A 13,862-nucleotide genomic window follows, 5' to 3' on the forward strand; every position below is an offset into this window, starting at 1 on the left:
CACACGTCATTGAGGTTAATAATTGATCCATGTGCACATTGCAAAGTGGCCTAGTTACATGAGTTGGGGTCGGCAAAAATCATCCCATAGAAGGGATTTTATTTCGAATATTAATTAGGAGCATTAATGTGTAAATTAAATTCATTTTGTATATACATCTCACAATATATTAATTAAATCCTAATTATACTTCTTCGTTCATAATTAAAAAAATTTAATAAAAAGGATGGTAGATAAAATGTGTTGAACCTTTATATATTACAAACCAGAGCACTGTTCAATGATTTGTACTTTTTAGATTATTATAAATTTTTTCATTTTGAAAAAATTAATTTTGAATTTAAAATAACGACTATCATTAGCATATAGTACTCCATTCTGTAAGTCATAATGGATCCATTGCTTAAAAATCTTTTACTCTTTTCATTTTCATTTCAATTCTTTTATGTATTTCTCTATTCAACTTGGCTTACCAAAAAGTATTTCACACAAATTTTATGAAAAAAATAACGATTTAAAAAATTAGTCAAAATTAATCAAAAACAAAATGTGTGGTATAATAAGATAAATGTAAGTCACACCAAAATGAATACGAGTTATACACTTTATTTTTTGAATAATTTTTTAATTTTGTAATATTGCTTTTGATACTTCATTTTTATCACTGTGTGGGTAATTTTCCGACCACACTGCCCGCCTAGTAATCAGCTGGAGAGCACCAGCAGAATAGATGGCTTCAACAAACCTGTAACAGAAAGAAAAGGCTCCGGCGGTGGCTCTTCCACCCAGGGGCACTCCGACGATCAAGTCAGTATATCTCTCAAAGATAATCAAGTGCTAAACTCACAAGCTTGAGTATAAAACTGTGTACCTTAGACCCATGGGGGTGCCTCTCTTTTATAGTTTACTCAATCCAAGTCCCACTAGAAGCCTGACTTCTATGGACTCCAATTCAATACTGACTTTGGACTCTTCAAGAGATAAAGATAAACTCCCTAAGAGTTTTATCCTTATCTTTAGCAAAGTCTTCTCTTTACTCTAGGACTCTTGTTCCTTATCCGCTTATCTCGGATTCCGATATCTGCGGAGATCACCTCGGCCTTGCCTAAGTAACCTCGGCATAGCTACCAGGACACGTGGCACCTCGGCTGACACATCGGCGTCACCATGCCACGTGTTGGTATTCAGAAAATACATCCCCGCAACTGCCCCTTAGGTTCTATTACCTCGGCATTCTGAGGTGATGGAACCTATATCTGTATTTTCTTCCAGTACCTCGGCATAAGAACTCTTCGTCCGAGATCATTCATTTTAGGCCGACATGTCTTCATCAGAGAACAGGAACTCAAACGAACTCCCCCACGCGCATGAGCTGTCATGCACCTCTTCACAACCATTCCCCTTATGTGTTCTATCTTCATTGGCCCGTGTCTGTGACGCGCTTGTAAGCCGTCTTTCATCCGTCTGCGCCGTCTGTCGCACGCATTCCTCCAGGCGCAATAAATGCCGTGTTTTGCCGCCGCTTCAAGTTTTTGATAAAACTTTACTTTCTTTCTTCGTTTCTTTACTTTTGCACTTGATTTTTCTGGCTTTCTCTCTCTCTAAAGCTTTCCCAAATCCGCCATTATTCTAACTTCAAGTTCTGCAACCGTCTTCACTCTTCCATTTCAGCGGGGGTTTCGCCGTTCCGTCGTGTCTGTAACCGTTGCCTTATCTCGGCGACTTTCATTCCGGCTACATTTGTTCTGGTAAGCCTCTGTTCCTTTCACTCCCAATTTCTTCTATGTGCTTTCGTTTACTTATTGCCATTATTGCTCTGTTCAAACCTTTGATTTGCTGAACTATTCATCTGGATGCATCTATCCCATGATTTCACTTATATTCTGAACACTTGCATTGTTTCAACACTTTTCTTGCCACTGTTCTTGACCTTTTACTTCTATATTTCTTTCGCTTCTGAGAACCATACCTCTGTTCTTTGATTATGAAACGTCGTTCTTTGTTTCTTGTTTTCCAGATTTCTGCCTTTAATTTTTGCTCTCAATCTTTGCCTTCATAGATTTAAGTTTGGGTTTTGTTTATAGAACCTTCAATTTTTAGGGAAAACGGAAACAATCCTTACCAGTATATACCTTAGGGTTTTGCCGAGGTCCCGGTAACCCCTTAAGAGCACCTTCTTTCTGAAACCTAGCCTTCTATCTTTGGGCCGACGTTATGGGTATGTGGAGACATAGGGTTGATACCCCGACCAAACTTGAGTACTTTAGGCAGGAGTTCTCCGTCCCTGCCGATGTCCACCTGAGACTAGCTAGGGATGATGACTCCATCATGCCTACCGAAAACACCATGCCTCTCCCTATTGTAGCCTTTACTGAGTGTGGACTTCGGCTTCCACTTAACATTCTTTTTCGCGAGATTCTGCATTATTATAAGTTGAACCCTATGCAACTTGCCATAAACTCTTATCGAGTGATTTTTGATATCATCGCCTTAGCCAGACAAGAAAACGTTAGAATCACCCTAACCGACACACAGTATTGTTACACCATGTGCCCCCTTAGCCTGAAGAAAAAAGGTTACGTCTACTACTTCAAACCGAGGTCCACTGAATTCAAAATCGTAGCCGACCTCCCAGACTCCAACAAGGGGGCTGGAGATGACTACTTCATTGTCTCTGGAAATTGAGAATTTGCTCCAGACGAAGATGTCCATCTATACCCTCTTCCTCGAACAGTTAAAGAGGGCAAGGGTAAGAGCCCAGTGTTATTTACTTAGTTGTTTCTCTTCATGTCTTCAATATCTTATCTGTTTCTAATGTCTGTTTCTTCTTGCAGACGTTCGCAAGCCAGCGAAAGACTTTCGCCAATCTTACGTTCCTAGCAAGGACCTGAAAAAGCTCCTGGACTTGCCTGTCCACAAAAGGAAAGCACCTCTTCTTCTAAACTTTATTCCTACGTACAAATCCACTCTGCCCGACGTCCCAAAGAAGAAGAAGAAGAGTCTTTCTCCACCTTCTGCCACAACTCTTCCCACTGCTTACATATCACGAGCAGACCAAGGATCCACTTTTGACCCAGCTGATCTGCCATCTACTTCAGCCCCATACTTAATCCCAATACCAGAAAGAAGACGTCGGCGTCGACTTGTCAAGACTGCTGAGATGGGTCGCCCGAAGCCTGTTGCCCAAGATCTCTTAGCCGACCTCCCAGTTGATGCTGATGCTAAACCAACCCAATCCATGCCCCTACCAAAGCCAAAAAGAACAAAAAAGGCTCAGCCAAAGGCCAAAGCCACTGCAGTGGAGAATGAAGATGTTCTGCCAATTTCACAATTGGCTGGGAGTGAGAAGACTGTTTCTACAAAAAGGTCGGCTGAAACACAGCCAGCAGAATCTTCAAAGTCAAAGAAAGTGAGGTTGTCTTCTGCAGCAGCTTCGGGGTCCAAAAAACCCGACGTCCCTTGGGCCCCAAAGATTGCTTTGGAGGACAGGCCAATCATGTCTAGTGAGAGCGCCGATGACATTAATGTCGGCGTCGCCCTTAGCACTGCTCTTCTCCTTCCAGGGGACCTGGAACGAAATGCTGAGTATAGTAAGTATGAGAACTACGCGTTAATGCTCCAACACTCCGTTCAAGTAAGTGCTCCTACTTTGAACTTTTGACTTTCTTTCTGTTTCATACTTAAAATATTTTCTAACACTTCTATTTTCTTTCAGGTGATCCAGCATGCCCATTCGTTTTCAATGCAATCTTTTAAGAATCGGGAAAGAATGACCGAGATGAAGAAGGAGTTTTCTGCCCTGCAAAAGACCAACAAAGGTCTTCAACTAAAAATGAAGAAGCTGGAAGAGCAGGCCGAGGCTGCAACTAAGGCGCAACAGATAGCCGAGGAGAAAGCTGAATCAGCCGAGGCCATAAGGAAGGTTGCTGAAGCCGAGAAGATAGAGGCCGAGGATGGAAAGGCCCAAGCCGAAAAGGAACTACAGTAGGCCCTGGCCACCAAGGATGCTGAAATCAAGGAGGCTGATGAAAAGGCATACGCCCAGGGTATGGCTGATGTTACTGAAGAATACAAGCTTCAGGTCAGGCAGGCATGCAACAGGGGCTTCTCCCTTGGTTGGATGTCCCTGATAAAGAAACTTGATCTTCCTGCTGATTCACCCTTCCGCAATGCCGATGCTATCCCTTTTCCCTTCCCACCACCTCCACCTCCAAGTCAACCTGAGGATGCTTCTGAATCTGAGGATGAAGATGGAGGTGAGGACGAGGATGAGGCTGAAATTTTGGTAAGGAAACCCAGGGAGGCTGTTAGGGCTAAGTCTCCTTCTCTGAATGAGCAGGTCTTGGACCTGACTCAAGATGAAGATGGTGATGCAGTTGCCAAGGAAGTTACCCCGGAGCAGGGTTCGTCCGACGTTCCTCAGGTCAACAAGAGTATTGACGAAACTCTTACCGAGATTGATGCCGAAATTGCTGCAGATAAGGAAGCCGAGGTATCTCTTCAGGAGACCTCTGAAGTTCAGATCGAGCCAGATGCTGATGTTGAGAAGTCTTAACTTTCATGTCTTTTCTTTTGCACCTTTGTACTTCGTTTTGTTTTCTGGACAATGTAAGCTTCCTCTCATAGCCGATGTGCCTTTCTTTGTTACTTCGAAACAACTTACTTCTGGTAGGCCGTAGTGCCTTCTTTTGTGTACAACTGCAGCTGTTTTTCTATGGATGCTTCAATCTTTTAATTTCTCTTGATTTGCTTCTGCATGGTTCTATACTTAGAATATTTTGTATGCCTTTCATATCTTGCCACCTTTGTGCAATCTTCTCGGAGTCACATATCTCGGGTTTTATAACTACAAGTTTTACTTTGGCAAGCTACTGACCTGCAAACTTTTCATAAGTTTCAACAAGTGTAAAACATATACTATTCAATGTCAATTTTGCAAACTTTTTTCCAAGTTTCAACAAGTATTTAAACATTGATCTCGGTCTAACCTACTTGTAAATTGCTATAAATTTCAACAAGTGTTAACATATACTGTAAATTTTTCTCAAGTTATAACAATGATCTACTTGTAAATTGCTACAAATTTCAACAGATGATCATATGTCGGCTTAACATTATCTTGTAAATTGCTACAAATTTCAACAAGTGTTAAGCATCTTCTTTGGTTGGACCAACCTGTAGATTGCTATAAGTGTGCGAACTATAACCTCGGTTTCACTTCGACTTGTAAATTGCTACAAATTTCAACAAGTGAAGAGAAACAGTAATCTCGGCTTAACTTCAACTTGTAAATTGCTACAAATTTCAACAAGTGAAGATAAAGAATCAGCTTAATTCCAACTTATAAATTGCTACAAATTTCAACAAGTGAATTAAGGAATAATCTCTGTCTTCTCTCTGCCCCCAATGTGAACTTGAGTTCTACTTGGGTTCTCATTATTCATGTCTTAAAAAACACCAATATGTAACTTTATCAAATATATGTGTTTTAAGAAAAGGGAAAAGATTTTATTGATGACATCGGCCAAAAATACTGCACATCTAATGATAGAAGAATTTCAAATTACAAGTGTTCCAAGGTCTTGGCAGTGCTTGGCCCTCGTTATCTTCTAGCCGATAAGCTCCATTGCCTAATACAGAAGTAATTCTGTAGGGTCCTTCCCAGTTTGGGCCAAGCTTGCCCTCTCTGGGATCTTTCTTGTTGCCGACGGCTTTTCTCAGGACTTGGTCGCCGACTTGAAAATCTCTTGGATCGACCTTCTTGTTGTAAGCTCTAGCAAGCTGTTGCTGGTATACTGCGAGCTGAATTGCAGCTTTCTCTCTTCGTTCTTCCAAAAGATCCAGATCTCGGGCTAAGAGTATGTCGTTGGTGCCATTCTCTACTTCCTGGGTCCTGATCCCTGGGATGCCGATCTCCAATGGGATGATAGCTTCTGTGCCATAAGCCATGGCAAAGGGGGATTCCCCTGTTGATCTTCTCGGCATAGTCCGATATGCCCAAAGCACGTTGGGCAACTCGTCTACCCACTTTCCTTTTGCTGCCTGCAGCCTCTTTTTTATTCCATCCAAAATTACTTTGTTGGATGCTTCTGCTTGCCCATTACTTTAGGGAAAACTTGGTGTTGAAAAGTAATTCTTGATCTTGAATTTCGCACAAAAGTTCTTGATGAGTTTGCTGTCAAACTGTGTTCCGTTGTCGGCAACTATTGCTCTTGGAATCCCAAATTTGGTGATGATGTTTCTCCATATAAAGTTCTTGACGTCCACATCTCGGATTTTGGCAAGAGGTTCTGCCTCTATCCATTTTGTAAAATAATCTGTTGCCACCAGCAAGTATTTTCTCTGCCCAGTTGCCTGGGGAAGTTGCCCAACCAGATCCATGCCCCATTGAGCAAACGGCCAAGGGCTGGACACTGGGTTTAGGTCAGCAGCTGGCTGATGTATCAAAGGTGCAAACTTTTGGCATTGTTCACACTTCTTTACGTAGGTTTCAACATCCTTTTGCATGTAGGGCCACCAATACCCCTGGGTAATGACCCTGTGGGCTAATGATCTGCCCCCAGCATGGCTTCCACAAATTCCTTCATGAATTTCATATAGGAAATCTTCAACCTGCAAAGGGTGTACACACCTTAAAAGTGGTCCAGTGAAGGACCTTCTGTAGAGGTGTCCATCTTCTGTCAGACAGAATCTTGCCGATTTCAATCTGACTTTGTGTGCCTCCTTACGATCTTCTGGCAGCTTTCCTTCTTTCAGGAATGCAACAATTGCATCCATCCAGCTTGGCCCCATGTCCACACACATTGCTTCCTGTCCTGTTCTCCGTGGTTCTATGCTCGGGCCCGACATATAGTCGATCATAATTGTCCTTGTTTTTCCAATTTGCATTGAACTTGCCAGGTTAGCCAACGCGTTGGCGTGGGTGTTGTCATCTCGGCTAACTTGGACTAGTCTGCAGTTCTGAAATAGGGTTGCTAATCTGATGACCTCTTTTGCATATGCCGACATCCTTTCGTCTCTGGCTGCAAATTCTCCTGTTGACTGGTTAACAATAAGTTGTGAATCACAAAAAACTATTACCTCATCTGCTTTTGATGCTGCTGCCAGTTTTAGTCCTGCAATTAATGCTTCGTATTCCGCTTCATTGTTTGAGGCCTGGAACCCCAGACGGATGGACTGCTCTATTATTTTTCTATCTGGAGATATCAGCAGTACTCCTGCCCCTGCTCCTTGTCGGTTCGAACTTCCATCGACAAACAGTCTGAATGAGTCGCCGATGTAGATGCTGCAGGGTTTGAGTTTTTCCTTCCTTTGCTCTTTTGCCTTTGGCTGGGATTCTCCTTGCTTGTTGGGACAATGCTCATCCTGGCTCAACGGAGCCCGATGTTCAATGGTTTCGGGGGTGAATTCTGCCACGAAGTCAGCCAAAACTTGGCCTTTAATTGCTGTTCTCGGCCTGAACTCCAGGTCATACTGACCTAGGGCTACGGCCCATCTTGCTATCCTTCCTGTTAAGTCTCCTTGCTGCAACAAGGACTTCAGTGGATGCTCTGTTAAGACCATAATTTTATGCGCCTGAAAGTAATGGTTCAACTTCTTTGAAGCCATTACTAAGGCTAGCATTAATTTCTCCAGCGGTAGATACCTTGTTTCTGCGCTGGCCAAGGTTTTGCTTACATAGTAAACAACCTTTTGCTCCCCTTTTTCTTTTCGAATTAGTACTGCACTGACTGCGTGTTCTGAAACTGCCAAGTACAAATATAGTTCTTTCCCTGGTTTTGGATTGGAAAGAACCGGAGTTGTGGTCAAGTACTTCTTCAGGTCGGTCAAAGCGGCTTCGCATTCTTCTGTCCACAGAAAGTCTGTGGCTTTTTTCACCAAGTTGAAGAAGGGTCTGCACTTATCTGAGCTTCTGCTGATGAATCTGTTTAGGGCTGCGACCCTTCCAGTAAGCATCTGAACCTGTTTTGCCGACGTTAGGCGCTTCAGCTCTGGGATGGCCTTCATTTGGTCGGGGCTGGCCTCAATGCCTTTTCTTGTTACCAGATATCCTAAAAACTTACCTAATCCAACTCCAAACGCGCACTTTGATGCGTTGAGTCGGAGCCGATATGCTTTGAGTATGTCAAAGACCTCTTTTAGGTCAGCAAGATGACCCTTAGATTCCTTGGTCTTCACGACCATGTCATCGATGTAGACTTCTACCGTTTTGCCAATCAGGTGCTTGAACATCTTTGTTACTAACCTTTGGTAAGTTGCTCCTGCATTTTTCAACCCAAAAGGCATTACCTTGTAATAGTACAAGCCTTTAGGGGTGATGAACACGGTCTTCTCCTCGTTTGGAGGGTACATGGCAATCTGGTGGTACCCCTTGTATGCATCCAAAAAACTCATCCTTTCATGCCCCTGAAGTAGCGTCTACGAGCTGGTCAATCTTGGGTAGAGGAAAGTTGTCTTTGGGGCAGGCTTTGTTGAGGCTGGTAAAGTCTACACAAACCCTCCATTTGCCATTCTTTTTCTTCACCACTACTGTGTTGGATAGCCATGTTGGGTAGTGAACTTCTCGGATGGCCCTGGCCTCCAGAAGTCTATCTACTTTTTCTTCTACTGCTTCGACGTGCATCAACGTCGGTCTTCTGGCTCGTTGAATCATAGGTTTTGCCGACCTGTCGACATTCAGTCTGTGGCAAATGACCTCGGGGTCAATGCCAGGCATTTCGTAAGGTGTCCAGGCGAACACCTCAATGTTGGCTCTCAAAAAATCTTCCAGTTCTCTTTCCTCTTCTTCGGCTAAACCTGAGCCGAGAAGAAAGAAGCGTTCTTCGTCGCCCTCCTGGACAAGGATTTTCTTTAGTATCTCTTCACTCTTTTCGGTTGGCTCCTTGCCGACATCTTCTAGGACCTCCATGTCCTCGTCTTCAATCTCTACTTCTTTTGGTTCTCGAATGCTGCAAGTAGACTTCATTGCTGCCATGGAGCAACTTTTTGCCTGCAGTTGATCTCCTCTGACTTCTTCAATCCTATGTTCTGTTGGGAACCGCAATAGTTGATGTAACGTTGAGGGAACTGCCCCCATTGCATGCAACCATGGCCTTCCCAAGATGATGTTATACGGCAAGGGTGTATCAATCACAATGAATTTCGTCTTGATTTTTTTCGTGCCGGTTTGAACTTCCAAGCTTGTTGCGCCAAGTGGCCACGTCGGCGTTCCGTTGAAGCCGACCATCGGGCCATTCGATTGCTCCATGTCGTCTGGGTGAAGGCCTAACTCCTTGTAACATCTAACATACATGATGTCACAAGAGTTGCCTTGATCTATCAGGATGCGTTTCACTTGGCATTCCCCAACCTGGAGGGATACTACCAAGGCATCATTATGCGGATGTTGGACCAACTCCAGGTCGGCTTCTGTGAAAGTTACCATCGGTCCTTGGCATTCTTCCGGCCGAGGTCTTTTGTATCCGACCTGGTTCACGTGCTGCAGGTGTTTTACTCTTTGGGTTTCTCCTCGAATGTCGCTTTCGTTCACCTTTGAGTGGATTACATTAACCACCCGTGGTCCTCCTGCCTGTGGTTGCTGTGCTGGGGGAGGCGGTGCTGCTGGTGCTTGAGGCAATCTTGCATGTTCTTCTCATGTCCTGGCCTCATCAACAAGGTCCCTCAGATGGCCTTGCCTTACTAGGTCTTCTAAGTGTGCTTTTAAGGCTCTGCAACCCTGAGTTGGGTGTTCTTCTTCATTGTGGTAAGCACAGCGCCTACCAACGTTTCTTCCCATAAATTCCCCTGGTGCTCTTGCCAGTGCCCTGAAATAGGGTTGATTTCGTATTTGATCCAGGACTTTATGGATAGGGATTCGGAACACCGTCGTCACTGCCTGTTTACCCTTCAATTCTGTTTCTTGTTTGGCCGGCCCGTTGGTACCTCGGCCTCGCTTCGGCGAGCCGTTTCCCTTCTCCTGCTTCATCTATTTGTTTCCCGACGTATCTTCCTCGGCTCTGGCGTACTTCTCGATTCTCGCCATGAGTTCCTCCATGCTTTTTGGCAATGTTTTCGCCAAAGACTTCCGTAGTGGGTAGTCATCTTTCAGGCCGTTTTTGAAAGACACGACCGCCACTTCTTGGTTGCATTCGGGTATTCGATTGAACACCTCGTAGTACCTCTTCGCGTAGGCCCTAAGGCCTTCTTCCTTGGTGATTCTTAAAGCCATCAGGGCGTCGACCCTCAAGGGCTGTAGTTTGTTCGTTACAAACCTGGCCACAAACATCTCGGCCAGGCCTTCCTATGTCTTTACGCTTCCCTTCGGTAGTTTATGGAACCAATCGGATGGAATTTCCCCAAAGGATGAGGGAAATACTTTGTAGAGCAACGGCTCGTTCCCACTGTATAATGCCATTGAGTTCAGGTATAGTCCAACATGAAAGTTGGGATCTGACTTACCATCATAAATTTGGAACCTCGGCATACTGAATCTCTTTGGTGTTTCAAATTTGTCCAGTTCCATCGAGAACGGTGTTCTCGGCTTAACTGGGGAAGTCACCTCGACTTCAACATTCTGTTGCCTCTTTCTGAGGTAATCCCTCAAGTCTTCCTTACTCCTACCTGGAGCTCGGCTATCTCTGGACTTTAATCTTTTTGGTACACTACTTTCGGCCTCGTGGTGGGCCCGTTTCGATCTTTCTCCATCGGTTGTGTCAAAGCAGAGTGCTTGCCCTTGAACATGCCGATGTTCTTTGGGCCCTGGATCCTTCATGCGATGTGTCCTTTGGGACTCTTCTTGCCTCGGCTCCTCTCGTCCGACTTCCCTGGAAGGTCGGTGAGAGTGCCTTCCACTCCTGGTGTGCTGAGGGGCTTCGGGGATTGCTTTTCTTCCTCCCTTCTGGGTATTAATTGCTGGCATCGGTGTATCTTGCAGCGGGTATGGTGGCTGCATGACATTATTTTGCATCATGAAGTTGACGACCGACTGTAGGTCTGCCAACTTGTTTGCCAAGTCTTTTACTTCCTCATCCCTCCGTAGGCACCTATCCCTCCATACCTAAAGGTTATCTTCGTTATAGTACTTGCCTTGGTCTGTCTTCTTTGAAGTATTGCCCTCCTGGCCGACGTCTTTCTCTCCGTGGCCCTGGCCATGAGTTTCTGTGTTGTGGTTGTCTCCTTCAAAGTCAAGATCAATTGGTCTGCCACTCCCAGCAGGAGTGTCGCCCCCAATGTTTTCCCTCTGTCCGTCACTGGCCATCTATTCTTCTAAGTTCCCACAGACGGTGCCAAATTGTGTGGGTAATTTTCTGACCACACTGCCCGCCTAGTAATCAGCTGGAGAGCACCGGCAGAATAGATGGCTTCAGCAAACCTGTAACAGAAAGAAAATGCTTCGGCGGTGGCTCTTCCACCCGGGGGCACTCCGACGATCAAGTCAGTATATCTCTCAAAGATAATCAAGTGCTAAACTCACAAGCTTGAGTATAAAACTGCGTACCTTAGACCCATGGGGGTACCTCTCTTTTATAGTTTACTCAATCGAAGTCCCACTAGAAGCCTGACTTCTATGGACTCCAATTCAATACTGACTTTGGACTCTTCAAGAGATAAAGATAAACTCCTTAAGAGTTTTATCCTTATCTTTAGCAAAGTCTTCTCTTTACTCTAGGACTCTTGCTCCTTATCCGCTTATCTCAGATTCCGATATCTTCGGAGATCACCTCGGCCTTGCCTAAGTAACCTCGGCATAGCTACCAGGACACGTGGCACCTTGGCTAACACATCGGCGTCACCATGCCACGTGTTGGGATTTGGAACGTTAATAATAAAATTTCTAATAAACTTTATAAAATTGGTTTATAATAATGGAACTTTAAAATATTCTTTTTATGGGAAACTTTAAAATATTAAAGAAGACAAATATTAGAAATTCTAAAGTTTAAACTTACAAAAGAGTTGAGTTTATAGACTTGAGTGTGTTATAATTTAATAATGTGCACTTATTATGTTATATTATTGTAAGTGTCAAATTAGGAAAGCATTTTTAAAATTTCAAACTTCCTACTCTAAAATATTAGAAATTTTAAAATTTAAAATAAAGATTTTCTAATGTAAATCATTCGCAAATGATACTCAATTCTATAAGTCATAATGGATCCATTGCTTAAAAGATTTTCCTCTTTGTATCTTCATTTCAATTCCTTTAATGTACTCACTCGAAGATATAAGATTTTTAGCGATCAGTTATTTTGATCCTTAAAATCATTATTTTGATCTCTAACATTTTTAGTGACAAAAATAAATTCGTCACCAAAAACGTCACACTAATCTTATTTTGGTCTGTGTTCAACTTGGTTTACCAAAAAATATTTCACACAAATTTTGTGAAAAAAACATAAACGGTTTTAAAAAGTGGTTTAGAAGTTATTCACAAACAAAATGTGTGGCATAATTAGTGTAACGTGAATCACACCAAAATAGATACGAGCTATACTTTGATAAGATTTTGAATAATTTTTTAAAATTTCATAACATGGCAGAACAATGATTGAGACTCTCATCCTCACAAGACTCCCATAAAACCCTAACAAATTTGGACCACTCATGATGTGTACCCCATACATACATGAGTGGACCCCACACATACACAGAGAGTCAGGATCACTTTGGAGTGTGGAGGTCATTCCCAAAGGGGATCCCAAACATTAACCTATTGCTATTGATACTTCATTCGCAAGAAAAATAAATAAATATTCTTATTATATTTTTACTATTGGCATTTTTATTTTAAAATAAAATTAAGTTGTACTTTCATAGGTAATTGTAATTGGTGTTGTAAGTGACTATTCATTTTATTTCGAGTAAATTACACTTTGCACTCATGTATTTTACATCAAATCTCACTTTGATTTTTATACATGAAATTATGACAGTTAACCCCTATACTTCTTGTCAAATCCACTTTGATCTCTACACATAAAATTGTGACAGTCAACTCTTTATACATTTGATCAATTCTCACTTTAGTCCCTGCACAAGTGTTGATATTTTCATTCTTCTACTCTATTGTTTAAATTTTTAATAGAATCCAGTTATGTAATTACAAAATGATGGCAAGAGAGGAAAATCATTCTCATTTTCTACCAATATACTTTGTTTCAAAATTTACATTAAATTATAACTATATTAAGTTTAAAAAATTGTAAACAATTCAAAAGATGAATTAAAATTTTGTATAAATTGGAATCACGAAATTCTATTTTCCATAGTAACACAGCCTTCTGTCTATTCCTTTTTTCTTTTTTTTTTCTTCGATTTCTATGCTGCCTTTTTGATTTCAAAAGTTCTATTTTTTTACATCTTCGTTTCAATTTTCAGCATACAAATATATATACATATATATATATATATATTGTATTATATAACTCTCACGTATTTATCACATAGAAAAAAATGTGTATTTGTGAAAAATATGGATAATTTTTCTCTTACCCTCATTTCACATAATAAGATTCTGTTAAAAATTTAAACAATGAAGTAGCACAAGAGAGTCATTGCCACTTGTGCAAGGACCAAAGTGAGATTTGATCAAAAGTGCAGAGGGTTGACCGTCACCATTTCATATGAAATAACTAAAGTAGGATTTGACTAAAAATATAAGGGATTAACTGTTATGATTATGTGTATGTTTGCTACATATTTTGTATAAGCCAATTACAATTCGACGCGTGACAAAATAAGGGTAATATAGAAAGACTATTCAAGTCTTCGATCCTGATCGTACACGTGGCAGTTAGTATTGGTTATTACGAGATCTGAGTAGCAGTGGATCAACAAAGAGATGCAAGGTAATGTGGCTTCAACGGTTACTTACATTTCAATTC

General features: G+C 42.1%; 1 protein-coding gene across 1 annotated transcript; it reads left to right on the forward strand.

The window, feature by feature from the left end:
- Positions 1-2,617: 2,617 nt before the first annotated feature.
- Positions 2,618-4,618, forward strand: LOC145801580 (uncharacterized). Its single transcript, XM_082893341.1, has 2 exons — positions 2,618-3,634; positions 3,716-4,618. The coding sequence occupies exons 1-2, from the start codon at positions 3,161-3,163 to the stop codon at positions 3,986-3,988; spliced, it is 747 nt and encodes a 248-aa protein (XP_082749467.1). The 5' UTR covers positions 2,618-3,160; the 3' UTR covers positions 3,989-4,618.
- Positions 4,619-13,862: the final 9,244 nt, after the last annotated feature.

This window comes from Camellia sinensis, chromosome 10, assembly GCF_055761805.1.
Source record: "Camellia sinensis isolate YWXY chromosome 10, ASM5576180v1, whole genome shotgun sequence".
In the NCBI taxonomy this organism is placed as follows: Eukaryota; Viridiplantae; Streptophyta; class Magnoliopsida; order Ericales; family Theaceae; genus Camellia; species Camellia sinensis.

Excerpts from the sequence above, each read along its gene's own strand:
- LOC145801580 (XM_082893341.1), top strand. The coding sequence starts at position 3,161 with ATGGGTCGCCCGAAGCCTGTTGCCCAAGATCTCTTAGCCGACCTCCCA. Across the intron at positions 3,635-3,715 it reads TGCTCCAACACTCCGTTCAA|GTGATCCAGCATGCCCATTC; the intron begins GTAAGTGCTCCT and ends ATTTTCTTTCAG.